Raw genomic sequence first — 14647 nt, 5'->3', positions numbered from 1 at the left:
TGAGTGACTCTTAATCTTACAAAACAAACTGAGGGTTGCTGGGGGGAGGGGGGTTGGGAGAAGGGGGGGTGGGGTTATGGACATTAGGGAGGGTATGTGCTTTGGTGAGTGCTGTGAAGTGTGTAAACCTGGTAATTCACAGACCTGTACCCCTGGGGATAAAAATACATGTTTATAAAAAAATAAAATAAATAAAATAAAAATAAAAATAAAATTTATTTCTAAGTCATTTGATGTTGTCTATAGTTTGACTTTTATAAGCTATTTTTTAAAAGCTAAGGAGAAAAAAGCAGACAAATTTTATCCTCTACTTAATATAGTGAATCTGTACCCATACATTATATAACTGCTAATACAATAAAATGTATATTTGAGGAGGTGGAAGAGAAGATGGCAAAGGCGTAGGAAGACACCAGACTCATCACAAACACAACTAGAAAACTATCAAACTGATAAGGAAAATCTGTGTTCTAAGATAGCCGACCAAGCCAGCAGGGGAAGGCCAGTCCCTGCCCCAGGGCCCTTCCAGGTTCTTCTTCTGGCTCCGCTTGCTGTGCATGCCAAAATTGCCAGGTATATGGAAGAAGAAGTGTATAAATTATCTCCCTTGCTTTTGCTCAGGGCTCTGAGAGACCTTTGGAGATCACTCTCCTCTGAGCCCACCAGTGTCAAATAAACTTCCTATCCTCCAAGATCGTCGAATGCCATTTAGTTCTTCTGTCAGGCAATCCCTAACAAAAATCATACTAAATACCCCAGAAATTATCATGACGTTAACAGAACAAACTCCTCAATGGGAGAGAAGAAGCCACATCAAAGAAGTTATGAAGTAGGAAGACGTGGTTTGGGGGAGAAACATGATAAGGGAGCAGAAGGCTAGCTGAGAACAAAACAGAAGCTGGCACCCTACACTGCCCACCCCCTCCATGTGATATGTGCGACATTCCTCAGATACTCCTGGCTGCCCTAAAGCTAAGGAAAGGAAAAACAAATAGTGAATTAATAGAGATCACAGTCCTGCAGGACAGGAATCTCCCTCAGTTCACAAATGTCCTAGTGATTTAAAAGGAAGAAGTTTCTTATCAATAGCCTAATTTCCAGACACCCATAACTCAGTTTCCTGAAGCCCTAACATCACACTCCCCTCCATAAAGTTGAGGTAGGCTGAGGCAGAAAGAGATGTAAATAAAAATGAATTTTTTTAAAACCCACATTGATAAGGATGTGTGATAGGAGGAATGTAACATTCCTCTAGGAAGCTCCCAACTATCTTACTGTAAATGCCTTACTAGAAGGACAAACCTTAACTTGACAAATGGCAAAACTTCCGGTATTCTGGGTGTCTTCTTTAACACATGAAAATTCTATTAAAATCTCCCTTTTCCTTAACTGCCCCAACTGCATAGTATATGATCACCACCCCTCACAACCCCACTGCAGCTCTCTCTGCCCATGGGTCCTGGTGCCATACTTTAATAAAATCACCATTTTTGCTCCAAAGACATCTCAAGAATTCTTTCCAATCAACCTCAAACCCTAACATCTTCCCTACATCAAAACAGGCTTTTGGTGCTGCGTAGAGGAAGGAGCTGTGGTCACAGAGAAAGGCAAGTGAGAGAGGAGCACACAGGGGAATGCACAAGGAAAACATTTCTCAAAGCCACTGGCTGGGAAAACAAGAGGGGCAGATTTTCATGAGCTCTTGCAACAGATAGGGCTTAAAGACTGGAGCGTGAAAGGTCACCAGGATTGGCTGGTATAGACCCCAGAGGTCATTGCCCGACTCCTGGAGAAAAGCCAGTCAAATGACCCAGGGACAGGTGGTGTGGAAACAGCAATCTGAAGAATGCCTGGAGGCAGCACTTACAGTGATGCTGCTCTGGGGTCAAAGGAGCTGACTGGTACCATTTCTCTCCCTCACTCCTCATCATAAACACAGAGCCACCTGAAATCAGCAGAGCAGCAACACTAGCTGCCTAACCTGCTTATAGCAAGTACTACACCCCTGCACTCTGGCACTCTCCCCTTTTCCATCAAGTTTGCCTCAGTTCCAGTGGAGAGGGCCCCTCCCCCAGAAGACCAGCAGAAACCCCTACCCAGAGCACATCTCCCAACCAGAGAGTCTGTGAGGCTTTCAGTTCTAGTGGAAGTAGTATCAGGTCTCATTTAACAAGCAGACCAGAGCAAGCCTTGTTAAAATTCACCATATTCTGGCCAAGGACCAAACACTGCCAATTGCAGGTGAGGACAGCCTCTTCAGATGATTAGCTTAAAGGATAGAGCAGCCAAAATACAGCAGCGAAGCACATGTGGCACACACCAGAGACATTCCCTTGAAGTGCCAGGCCCTGGGCATTATCATATCTCTTCTTCATAAAGCCCTTACTCTCAGGAGCAGGAAACATAACTGGATTTTCTAACACAGAGAAGGCAGACACTTAAACAAAATACCAAGATGGAGGAATTCATCCCAAAAGAAAGAACAAGATAAGGTGATGGCCAGAGATCTAAGTAAAACAGATATATGAACATGCCTGATGGAGAATTTAGAACAACAGTCAAGGATACTCACTGGGCTCAAGATAAGAATGGAAGGCTTCAGGGAGGCCCTTACCCCAGAGATAAGAGTTAAAAAGAAATCATTTAAGAAATGAAAAATGCAATAACCAAGATTAGAAACAGACTGGATGTAATGAACACAAGGCTGGAAGAAGCACAAGAACAAATAAGTGAAACAGAGGGTAAGATAATGGAAAATAATGAAACTGAACAAAAAACAGAAATAAGAATTAAGGAACATAAGAACAGTGACTCCACCAAACATAACAGTCATATTATGGGAGTCCCAGAAGAAGAGGAGAGAGAAAAGGAGGCAGAAATTTTATTTGAGAAAATAATGGCTAAAAACATCCCTAATCTGAGGAAGGAAACACAAATCCAGATCCATGAGGCACAAAGAACTCCCATTAAAATCAATAAAAGCAGGCCAGCAACACCAAGACATATTGAAATTAAATTGCAAAATATAGCAATAAAGAAAAGCAGCCTAAGAAAGCAGGAAGACAAAAGTCCCTAACTTATAAGGAAACACACATAGGGAGAGAAGGAGATTTTTTTAAAAGAAACTTGGCAAGCCTAAAGAGTGTGGCATGATATATTCTAAGTGCTAAACAGGAAAAATCTGCAGCCAGAATATTCTATCCAGTAAGGCTATCATTCAAAATAGGAAAGAAAAAGAATTTCCCAGAGAAACAAAAACCAAAGGAGTTCATAACCACTAAACCAGCCCTGCAAGAAATATTAAAGGGGACTCTCTGAATGGAAAAATATCCAGAAACACTGACTATACAGGTTATACAATGACACCAAATTCATACCTATCAACAATTACTCTGAATATACATGGACAAAACACTCTAATAAAAAGACAAAGTATGTCAGAATGGATATAAAAACAAGACCCATCTATATGGTGCCTGCAAGAAACTCATTTTAGAACTAAAGACATCTAGAGATTGAAAGTGAGGGGATGGAGAAACATTTACCATGCAAATGGAAGTCAAAAAAAGCTGAGGTAGCAATATTTATGAGACAAATTAGATTTTAAACCAAAGATTGTAACAAGAGATGAAAAAGGAAATAATCAAGGGGACTATCTAACAAGAAGATCTAACAATTGGAAATCTTTATGCTTCCAAGGTGGGAGCACCCAAATATATAAAACAATTAATAACAAACATAAAGGAAATAATTGATAATAATACAATAATAATAATAGGGAAGCTTAACACCTTATTTACATCAATGGACAGATCACCTAAGCAGAAAATCAACAAGGAAAAAAATGGCTTTGAATTACATATTAGACCAGATGGACTTAACAGATATATTCAGAACATTCCATCCCCAAGCAGTAAAATACACATTCTTTTTTGAGTATACATGGAACACTCTCCATAATATCACATACTAGATCACAAATCAGACCTCCACAAGTACAGAAAGACTGAGATCATACCATGCATATCTTTTAACTACACTGCTATAAAACTTGAAGTCAACAACAAGAAAAAATTTGGAAAGACCACAAATACATGGAGGTTAAACAATATGCTACTAAACAATGAATGGGTCAACCAGAAAATCAAGAAAAAAATAAAATAAAAATTTGTGGAAACAAATGAAAATGAAAACACAATGGTTCAAAGCATATGGGATGCAGCCAAAGTGGTCCTAAGAGAGAATTATATATATAATATATAGGTCCACTTCAAGGAGGAAAAATCTCAAATAAACAAACACCAAAAGGAACTAGAAAAAGAACAGCAAATGAAGCATAAAGCTAGCAAAAGGAGGGAAATAATAAAGATTAGAGCAGAAACAAATGCTATAGAAAAAAAGACAACAGATCATTGAAACCAGTAGCTGGTTCTTTGAAATATTTAATAAAATTGATAAACTCCTAGCCAAACTTATCAAAAAGAAAAAAGAAAGGACCCAAATAAATAAAATGACAAATGAGAAGAGAAATAATAACTACAAAATATAAAAACACAATTATAAGGGAATATTGTGAAAAACTATATGCCAGTAAGCCTGAAAGAAACAGATGAATTTCTAAAAATGTATAAACATACAAACTATCAAAACCAAAACTGGAAGAAATATAAAACTGAACAAACCATGAGCAACAAAGAAATTGAATCAGTAATAAAAAATTTCCCAAGAAACAAAAGTCCAGGGCCAGATGGCTTCAATGCAAATTCTACCAAACATTTAAAGAGAGTTAATATCTATTCCTCTCAAACTATTCCAAAAATAAGGAAGGAAAACCTCCAAATTCATTCCATGATTCCAGTATTACCCTGGTACCAAAACTAGATAAAGATTCCAATAACAAAGAAAACTACAGGCCAATATCCCTAATGAACAAGAATACAAAAATTCTCAATAAAATACTAACAAATGAAATCCAACAGCACATTAAAAGAATCACTCACCAAAATCAAGTGGGATTTATTCCTGGACTGTAAGGGTGGTTCAATATTCACAAATCAATCAGTGTGATACACTACATTAATAAAAGAAAGGATAAACAATATGATCCTTTCAATAAATGCAGAAACAGCTTCTGACAAAGTACAACATCCATTCTAAAAATCCTCAACAAAGTAGGGGTAAAAGAAACACACCTCAACATCATAAAGGCCATATATGAAAAACCCACAGCTAATATCATTCTTAATGGGGAAAAAAATGAAAGCTTTTATCTACAGTCAGGAAATAGGGATATCCACTCTCACCACTGTTATTTAACATAGTACTGGAAATCCTAGCTACAGCAATCAGACAACAAAAAGAAATAAAATGATCAAATCAGCAAGGAAGAAATCACAGTTTCACTATTGGCAGATGACATGACGCTCTAGATAGAAAATCCGGAAGACTACAGCAAAAAAATTGCTAGAACTGATACACAAATTCAGTAAAGTTTCAGGATACAAAAATCAACAAAGAGAAATCTGTTGCATTTCTACATGTCAGTAGTGAAACAGCAGGAAGAGAAATCAAGGAATCAATCCCACTTATTATTGTACCAAAAACCATAAGATACCTAGGAATAAACCTAGTAAGAAAGAAGTAAAAGATCTATATTCTGAAAACCATAAAACACTGATGAAAGGGGTGCCTAAGTGGCTCAGTGGATTGGGCTGCTGCCTTCAGTTCAGGTCATGATCTCAGGGTCCTGAGATCAAGCCCCGCATTGGGCTCTCCGCTCAGTAGGGAGCCTGCTTCCTCCTGACTCTCTGCCTACTTGTGATCTCTCTTTCTCTGTCAAATAAATAAACAAAATCTTAAAAAAAAAAAAAAAAAAAAAAAACACTGATGAAAGAATGTGAAGATGACACAAAGAAATGGAAAGGCATTTCATGCTCATGGACTGGAAGAACACTGTTAAAATGTCTATATTACCCAAAGTGTTCTACACATTTCATGCAATTCCTATCAAAATACCAATAGCACTTTTCACAGAGTTAGAACAAACAATCCTAAAATTTGTGTGGTACAAGAGACCCTGAATATCCAAAGCTACTTTGAAAAAGCAAAGTAAGTCAGGAAGCATCACAATTCCAGACTTCAAGCTCTATTACAAAGCTGTAATCATCAAGACAGTATGGTACTGGCTCAAAAACAGACACACAGATCAATGGAACAGAACAGAAAACCCAGAAATGAACCCATAAGTACATATTCAATTAAGCTTCAACAAACCAGGAAAGAATATCCAATGGAAAAAAAGAGTCTTTTCAACCAATGATGTTAGGAAAACTGGACAACAGTGTAAAAAGAACGAAACTAGACCACTTTCTTACACCATACACAAAAGGACTAAAGGAATAGGATTAAAGACCTAAATGTCTAAATGTCTAAAGACCTAAATGCCAAGAAATCATCAAAATACTACAGGAGAACACAGGCAATAAACTCTTTGACATCAGCTGTAGCAACTTCTTACTAAATATGTATCCTGAAGCAAGAGACACAAAAGCAAAAATAAACTATTGGGACATCAAAATAAAAAGCTTTTGCACAGAGAAGGAAACAATCAACAAAAATAAGAGGTAATCTTTGTAATGAAAGGAGGTATTTTCAAATGACATATCTGATGACAGGTTTAGTATCCAAAATATATAAAGAATGTGTAAAACTCAATACCCAGTTAACAAATGGTCAGAAGACATAAATGGGTATTTTTCCAAAGAAGATATCCAGATGGCCAAAAGACACATAAAAACATGATCAACACCACTCATCATCAGGGAAATGCAAATCAAAACTGCAATGAGGTATCACCTCATATGTGTCAGAATGGTTGAAATTAACAACAAAGGAATCAACACATGTTGGCAGGAGATGAAGAAAGGGGAACCCTCTTGCACTGTTGGTAGGAATGCAAACTGGTATAGCCACTCTGGAAAACAGTATGGAGGTTCCTTAAAAAGTTAAAGATAGAACTATCTACTATCCAGCAATTGCACTATTAAGTATTTACCCAAAGAATATAAAAATACTAATTCTAAGGGATACGTGCACACAGATTATCAACCAATAGCCGAATTATGGAAAGAGTCCAAATGTCCATTGACTGTTGAATGGGTAAAAAAAAAAAAAAAGATGTGGTGTGTGAACACAACACACCCACACACCCCCCCACACACACAGAGAGAGAGAGAGAGAGAGAGAGAGGAGCATTACTCGGCCATGAAAAAGAATGAATTCCTGCCATTTGCAATGACATGGATAGAACTAGAGAATATTGCTAAGCAATATAAGTCAGAAGGGGTGCCTGGGTGGCTCAGTCAGTTAAACATATGCCTTCAGTGCAGGTGAAAATCCCAGGGTCCTAGGATCGAGCCCCATATTGGGTTTCCCGCTGAGTGGGAAGCCTGCTTCTCCCTCTCCCTCTGCTGCTGCCTTTGGCTTGTACTCTCTCACATAAATAAATAAAATATTTTTAAAATAAGAGAAAGACAAATATCATACGACTTCACTCATATGTGGAATTTAGGAAACAAATGATAATAGGGGAAAAAAAGAATGAGGAAAACCAAGAAACAGACTCTTAGCTGTACAGAACAAATTGAGGGTTACCAGTAAGGGTGGGTGGGGGGAACGGGTTAAGCAGGTGATGGGGATTAAGGAGTTTACTTGTTATGAAGAGCACTGGGTGTTATATGTAAGGGTTGAATCAGGAAATTGTACTCCTGAAGCTAACATCACATTGTATGTTAACTGGAAATTTTTTAGGACTTAAAAAGAGATAAAATATATTTTAAAACTCTAACTTATTGAAATTTTAATAAATAAATATTTGGCCTAGAAATGTCTTTCAGAATATTTAAATTTTATGTCCATTTTTCATAGCATCTTTTTGGTTTTAATAGCTAATATGGTAATTTAGAAAATAGCTTTATTTTATTTTTTAAGGCACAGCTGTTAACTATTAATATCAAAAATGTATTATAGAACATTTAAATATATCTTTAACTTCTATCCTACAAAAATAAGTTTTTTTAGGTATTCTACCATTTTCAGACACTAAAATTGAACTAACCTCAGTATTCTTTAACTTCTGTAGTTCACTTTCCAGCCCTAATTTCTCCTCTAATAACACTTGAAAGTTACTTTCCATTTGTTTGTATTTCTAAAAGCAAATATTATAATTTTAGTAACAATGAAAAGCATACATTTCAATATAGACAAATTATTGGGACACTTAATTATTAAAGTCTTCATTAACTTGTGAAAATAATGAACCATTGGTATTAATCTGCATTATGAATGATAATTGGGGCTCAAAAGGCAAACAAACTAGAAGTAACAATGAATAGAAATTTAGAAGACTATGGGGTATTAAAGTTCAATATTTCATAAATGAAGTGGTTTTGAGTGATAATAAAGTCTAGTAAAATCAAAAAAAGACAAAGCTTCCCAGCTCACATATGCATAGAAATTTCTTAAATAAACTGAAGAAGTACTGAATCTTTAAGATTATGCATCCTGATAATTTCTAGAGTCTAACATTATCAAGGGCAAAGTATATTTTCAAACAGAGTGCTATACTTACAGCTTCTAACAAACTTTGATCACTCACAGCTCTGAAAAACAAACCAAAAATATCTATAATGTATTATCCTTTTACATTTATATTTTTACTATGTAACATACTTATATATTTTCTTTGAAAAAAAAAAGGTAATATAATAAAGGTTAAAGTGCAGTTTGACTACCATTCCAAAAAATCCGATCCTATCTCTAGAGATTATCAGATTTTTGTGTATCTTTTCAGAACTTGTTTCATGTATTCATAAAATGCTACACATACCTATTTAATTACATAATTTTTGTTAGCGGGTCAGGTGACTGTTTTGTTTTCTTTTTGCACATAAATGACATCAATGTATACATTGTCCTAAACTTATTTTCACTTAATACAACATCTAAGATCTACATATATTAGTAATACAGGCATATTTCACTCCTTTTAAATACCACTTCTTGTTCCAGACACTAAAATTGAACTAAATTGAACTAGCAGGATTTGGCAAAGTTTTTATATTAAGAGCCAGATAGGAAATATTTTAGACTTTGTAGGTCAGATGATCAGTCAACTACCCCAACTCAGCAAAAACAGTCATAGATGATAAGTAAATGAATGGGTCTAACTAGATTTGACTCATGGGCTGCAGTTTGTTGAACTCTGTTCTAAGGTGTGGGTAAACTATAGATTTTTTTTGACAAATGATTTATTTATTATAATTCAGATTTTTAAGCTTTAAGATACAATTAACATACCATCAAATTATAGATTCACCAAGTTGAGCATCTATTTTCACTAATTTTAGAACATTTAATGACCTCAAAAAGAAACTCTATACCCATTAACAGTCACTCCTCCTTCTTCCCAGCACTGCCTCAACACTGGCAGACACTAATCTACTTTCTGTCTCTAGAGATTTGACTATCTGGATATTTCATTTAAATAAAAATATATAGTATATGGTCTTTTGAAACTTGTTTCTTACATTTAGTATAATGCTTTCAAGGTTCATCCATGTTGTAGCATATATCAGTGATGTGTTCCTTTTTACTACCAAATACTATTCCACTGTATAGGTGTATATATTTTATTTATTCTTTGACCAGTTTGTGGGCACTTAAATTGTTTTCATTTTGGGGCTATTATGAATAATGCTACTATGAATATCCATGTACAAGTTTTTGCTTATATATGTTTTCAATCACTCAGGTATAAACATAGGAATAGAATTCTGCGTTTCAGTATATATAGAATATACTGAGTTTGTATTTAACATTTTGAAGAACTGACAAACTGGTTTCCATAGCAGACAGACCACTTCAATTCCACCAGTAATGTACGAGGGTCCCAACTCCTCCACATCCTTGCCAACAATTGTTACAGTCGTCTTTTTTTCCTTATAGCCATCCTAAGGGATGTGAAGTAGTACATCACTGCAGTGTTGATTTGAAAGTGCCTAATGACAATGATGTTAAACATCATTTCATGTGCTTATTGACCACTGATATATCTTGCTTCAGAAAATGTATAATCAGATTATTTGCCCATTTTTAATTTGGGTTATTTATCTTATTATTAAAGCATAAGTGTTTATATATTCTGGACACAAGTCCCTTATCAAAAATATGATTTGTGAATAGTTTTTGCAATCTGAGTTACCTTTTCACACTCTTGATGTATCATATGTAGTACAAAAGTTTTTAATTTTATGAAAGTCAACTTATCTATTTTTTCTTTTGTTGGTTGTGCTTTTGGTGTCCTATTTAAGACGCCGTTACCCTACTCAAGGCCACAAAGATTTATTCCTACATTTCTTCTAAAAGGCTTATAGTTTTAGCTCTTAAATTTAGGTTTCTGGTAATTTTTGAGTTAGTTCTAGTGGATGGCATAAAGAAAGGATGCAACTTCATTCTTTTACATATGGATATCCCAGTCCAAGTATCCAAGTATCAGTTATTAAAAAGACTACTCTTTCCTCAGATGATATATCTGATAAAAAGTTAATACCCAAAATATATAAAGAAATTACAGAAGTCAACAACAAGAAAAAACAAAGTCTGATTTTTAAATGGGCAAAAGAGAGAATAAACATTTTTCCAAAGACCATACACATGGCAAACAGACAAATGAAAAATACTCAATAATACTAATTGTTGGGGAAACGCAAATCAAAACCACAGTAAGATATCACCTCCAACCTCCTATAATTAGGCTAAAATTAAAAAAAAAAAAAACAAGAATCTCTGTCAAATAAATAAATATAATCGTTAAAAAAATCAATTTTCAGCATAACAGTATATGCTGAAAATAAATTAATTTAATTTAAAAAAATCAATTAACCATGAATTTAAGGGTTTCTGGACATTCAATTTTATCCCACTGATGTATATATGTCTAACCTTATGCCAGTACTACATTGTCTTAATTACTACAACCTTGTATTAAGTTTTAACATTAGTTAAATGTAAACAATAATTAAAATAATAATGAAATTAATTAAACTTGAGTCCTCCAACTTTGTTCTTCTTAAGATTTCTTTGGCTATTCTGGATTCCTTGCATTTCTACATGAATTTTAGGATCAGCTTGTCAGTTCACCAAAAAGAAAGCGGAGATTTTGATATAAATTGCATTGAATCTGTAGATCAATTTGCAGAGCACTGCCATTTTAAGATTATTAAATCTAACAGCCCATGAAAATGGAATGTCTCACAAAACAAACTGAGGGTTGCTGGGGGGAGGGGGTTTGGGAGAAGGGAGTGGTATTATGGACATTGGGGAGGGTATGTGCTTTGGTGAGTGCTGTGAAGTATGTCAACCTGGTGATTCACAGACCTGTACCCCTGGGGATAAAAATATATGTTTATAAAAAATAAAAAATTATATTAAAAAAATTGAATGTCTATCCATTTAATTAGGTCTTCTTTAAGTTCTTTAAATGTTTTGCAGTTTCCATTGCAAAAGAAGTCTTACACTTTTTTTGTTAAATTCTTTCTTGTTGTCTGCAATGCTATTTTAAATGGAGTTGTTTTCTTTCATTTGTGGAATGTTGATCACCATACATTAGTTTCCTAAGACTGCTGTTACAAAGTCTCACAATCTGGGTAACTTAAAGCAACAAAAATTTATATTCTTACAGTTCTAGTGACCATAAATCTAAAATATAGTTGTTAGGATCATGCTCCCTCTGAAACTTCTAAAGGAAAATCCCTGTTTTCCTCTTCTAGTTTCTAGTAATCCCTGGTACTCTTTGGATTGTAGTAGCATAAACCCAACCTCTGCCTCCATAATCTCTTTCCTCTTTGGGTACTGTCTTCTCCAGTTATTACAAGGATACCAGTCATTTTGGAATAAGGGCCAATCCTATCCCACTATGACCTCCTCTTAATTAATTTTATCTGTAATGACCCTATTTGAAAATAACTTCATTATGAGATACTAGGAGTTAGAGCTTCAACATAACTCTTTGGGGGACACAATTTAACCTGTGACAGTTAGTGCATAGAAACATAATTGATTTTTATTTATAAACTTGTATGCTGCAAAATGTGAGTTCACTTATTTCTTCATATAGATTTTAGTGGATCCCTTAAGATTTTCTATACACAAGATCATTACAACTACAAAAAGAGGTATAGTTTTACTTCTAACTTTCCAATATGAACACCTTTCATTCCTTTTCTTCTCTAGTTGCCCTGGCTAGAACCTGTACTACAATGGTGAATAGATGTGGTAAGAATGTCCTGTTTTCTCCCTGATCTTAGAATGTCATCATTAAGCATAGTGTTAACTATGAGTTTTCATAGATAGCTTTTATCAGATTAAGGAAGCTCCCTTCTGTTCCTAGGTTGTGAAGTATTTTTATCATAAAATGCTAGGATTTTGTCAAGTGCTTTTACTTTGTCTAGTAAGCTGATCATGTGATTTTTTTGGTCCTTCATTCAATCAGTACTGTGTATTACATTAATTGATATTTGCATTTTAAACCAACCTTGCATTCCTTGGATAATTTCGCTTGCTTGTGTATAACCCAGTTTATATATTGCTAGATTCAATTTGGAAATATTTTGCTGGATTTTGCTGGATTTTGGCATTTGTATTCATAACATATTAGTCTATAATTTTATTTTCTTGTGATATTTTTGTCTGATTTTGATATTGGAGATATTTAGTTCTGTGCATTTCAAACAATAAATTTTGTTGCAGTCCCTCTAACTGAACATGGAAAATCATGACCTAAACAAAAAATTTAACTGAAAAAAGTTTTTATTATGTAAAATTTTAAATCACTGCAAAGAAATGTAGCTAATCAAATTTTGAACTTTTTGAACAGTTTCATCATTACAGTTCTGAAGTTATTTATTTAAATTCAAGCAGGCAACATATAGTACATCATTAGTTTTAGATGTAGTGTCTAATAATTCATTGGTTGCATACTTAAGAGACTCTCAAGGTTTTTCTATCTCTCTGATGATTTCCCATTCAGTATTCCCTCTCTTCCCTTAGAATTCTCTGTACTCTTTCTTACATTCCACATATGAGTGAAACCATGTTGTCTTTCTCTGATTGACTTATTTCTCTCAACATTATACCTTCCAGTTCCATCCATGCTGATGTAAATGTTAGGTATGCATCTTTTCTGATGGCTGAGTAATATTCCACATCTACCTTATCCATTTATCTGTCAATGGACATCTTGGCTCTTTCCACATTTTGGTTATTATGGACATTTCTGCTATAAACACTGGGGTACAGGTACCCCTTTGGATCAATGCATTTGTATCTTTGGAGTAAATAACTAATAGTGCAATTCTGGGCCATAGGGTACCCCTATTTTTAACTTCTTGAGGCACCTCCATACTGTTTTCCAGAGTGGCTGTACCGGTTTGCATTCACAATGGCATGAGAGAGTTCCCCTTTCTCTGCATACTCACCAATATTTGTTGTTTCCTGTCTTGTTAATTTTAGCCATTTTGACTGGCATGAGGTGGTATCTCATTGTGTTTTTGATTTGTATTTCCCTGATGCCAAGTGATATGCAGCATTTTTTCATGTGTCTATTGGCCATTTGGATGTCGTCTTTGAAGACGTCTGTTCATGTCTTCTGACAATTTCTTGACTGGATTATTTGTTTTATGAGTGTTGAGTTTGATAGGTTCTTTATAGATCTTGGACACTAGCCCTTTATCTGATATGTCATTTGTTAATATCTTCTCCCATTCTGTAGGTTAACCTTTAGTTTTGCTGTTTCCTTTGCTGTGCAGAAGTTTTTATCTTGATTAAGTTCCAACACTCCAGTTTTGCTTTAGTTTCCCTTGCCTTTGGAGACATGTCTTGCAATAAGTTGCTGCAGCCAAGGTCAAAGAGGTTGCTGCCTGTGTTCTCCTCTAGGATTTTACGGATTCCTTTCTCACGTTTAGGTCTTTCATCCACTTTATCTTTGTGTATGGTATAAGAAAATGATCCAGTTTCTTTCTTCTACATGTGGCTGTCTATCTTTCCAAGCACCATTTATTAAAGAGACTATCCTTTTCCACTGGATATTCTTTCCTGCTTTGTCAAAGATTAGTTGACCATAGAGTTGAGAGTCCATTTCTTGCTTCTCTATTCCATTTCACTGATATATGTGTCTGTTTTTGTGCCAGTATCATAATGACTTGATCACAGCTTTGTAATACAGCTTGAAGTCTTTTTTTTAAAGATTTTATTTATTTATTTGACAGAGAAAGACAGAGTGAGAAAGGGAGTGGGAGAGCAGGCTTCCCGTGGAGCCGGGAGCCCGATGTGGCACTAGACCCCAGAACCCTGGGATCATGACACTTAAAGACTGAGCCACCCAGGTACCCATAGCTTGAAGTCTTTTTTTTTTTTTTAAGATTTTTATTTATTTATTTGACAGAGAGAGATCACAAGTAGGCAGAGAGGCAAACAGAGAGAGAGGAAGGGAAGCAGGCTCCCTGCTGAGCAGAGATCCCGATGCGGGGCTCGATCCCAGGACCCCAGGATCATGACCTGAGCCAAAGGCAGAGGCTTAATCCACTGAGCC

The 14647-nt window shown here is 35.3% G+C and overlaps 1 protein-coding gene across 1 annotated transcript in view; it reads right to left on the bottom strand.

Moving 5' to 3' along the window:
• Positions 1–14647, bottom strand: part of CCDC7 (coiled-coil domain containing 7) — a 213362-nt gene that overhangs the window by 26721 nt on the left and 171994 nt on the right. Inside the window, exons 10-11 of the mRNA XM_059404564.1 lie at positions 8630–8660; positions 8117–8206 (exon numbers count right to left, since the gene is read on the bottom strand). Of these exons, the coding sequence (XP_059260547.1) occupies positions 8117–8206; positions 8630–8660 (121 nt within the window). The remainder of the gene's footprint in view (positions 1–8116; positions 8207–8629; positions 8661–14647) is intronic.

The sequence above is a fragment of the Mustela nigripes genome, chromosome 6 (genome assembly GCF_022355385.1).
Source record: "Mustela nigripes isolate SB6536 chromosome 6, MUSNIG.SB6536, whole genome shotgun sequence".
In the NCBI taxonomy this organism is placed as follows: domain Eukaryota; kingdom Metazoa; phylum Chordata; class Mammalia; order Carnivora; family Mustelidae; genus Mustela; species Mustela nigripes.
Note: the sequence above shows the minus strand (reverse complement) of the source record. Positions and strands in the feature narration are given on the sequence as shown.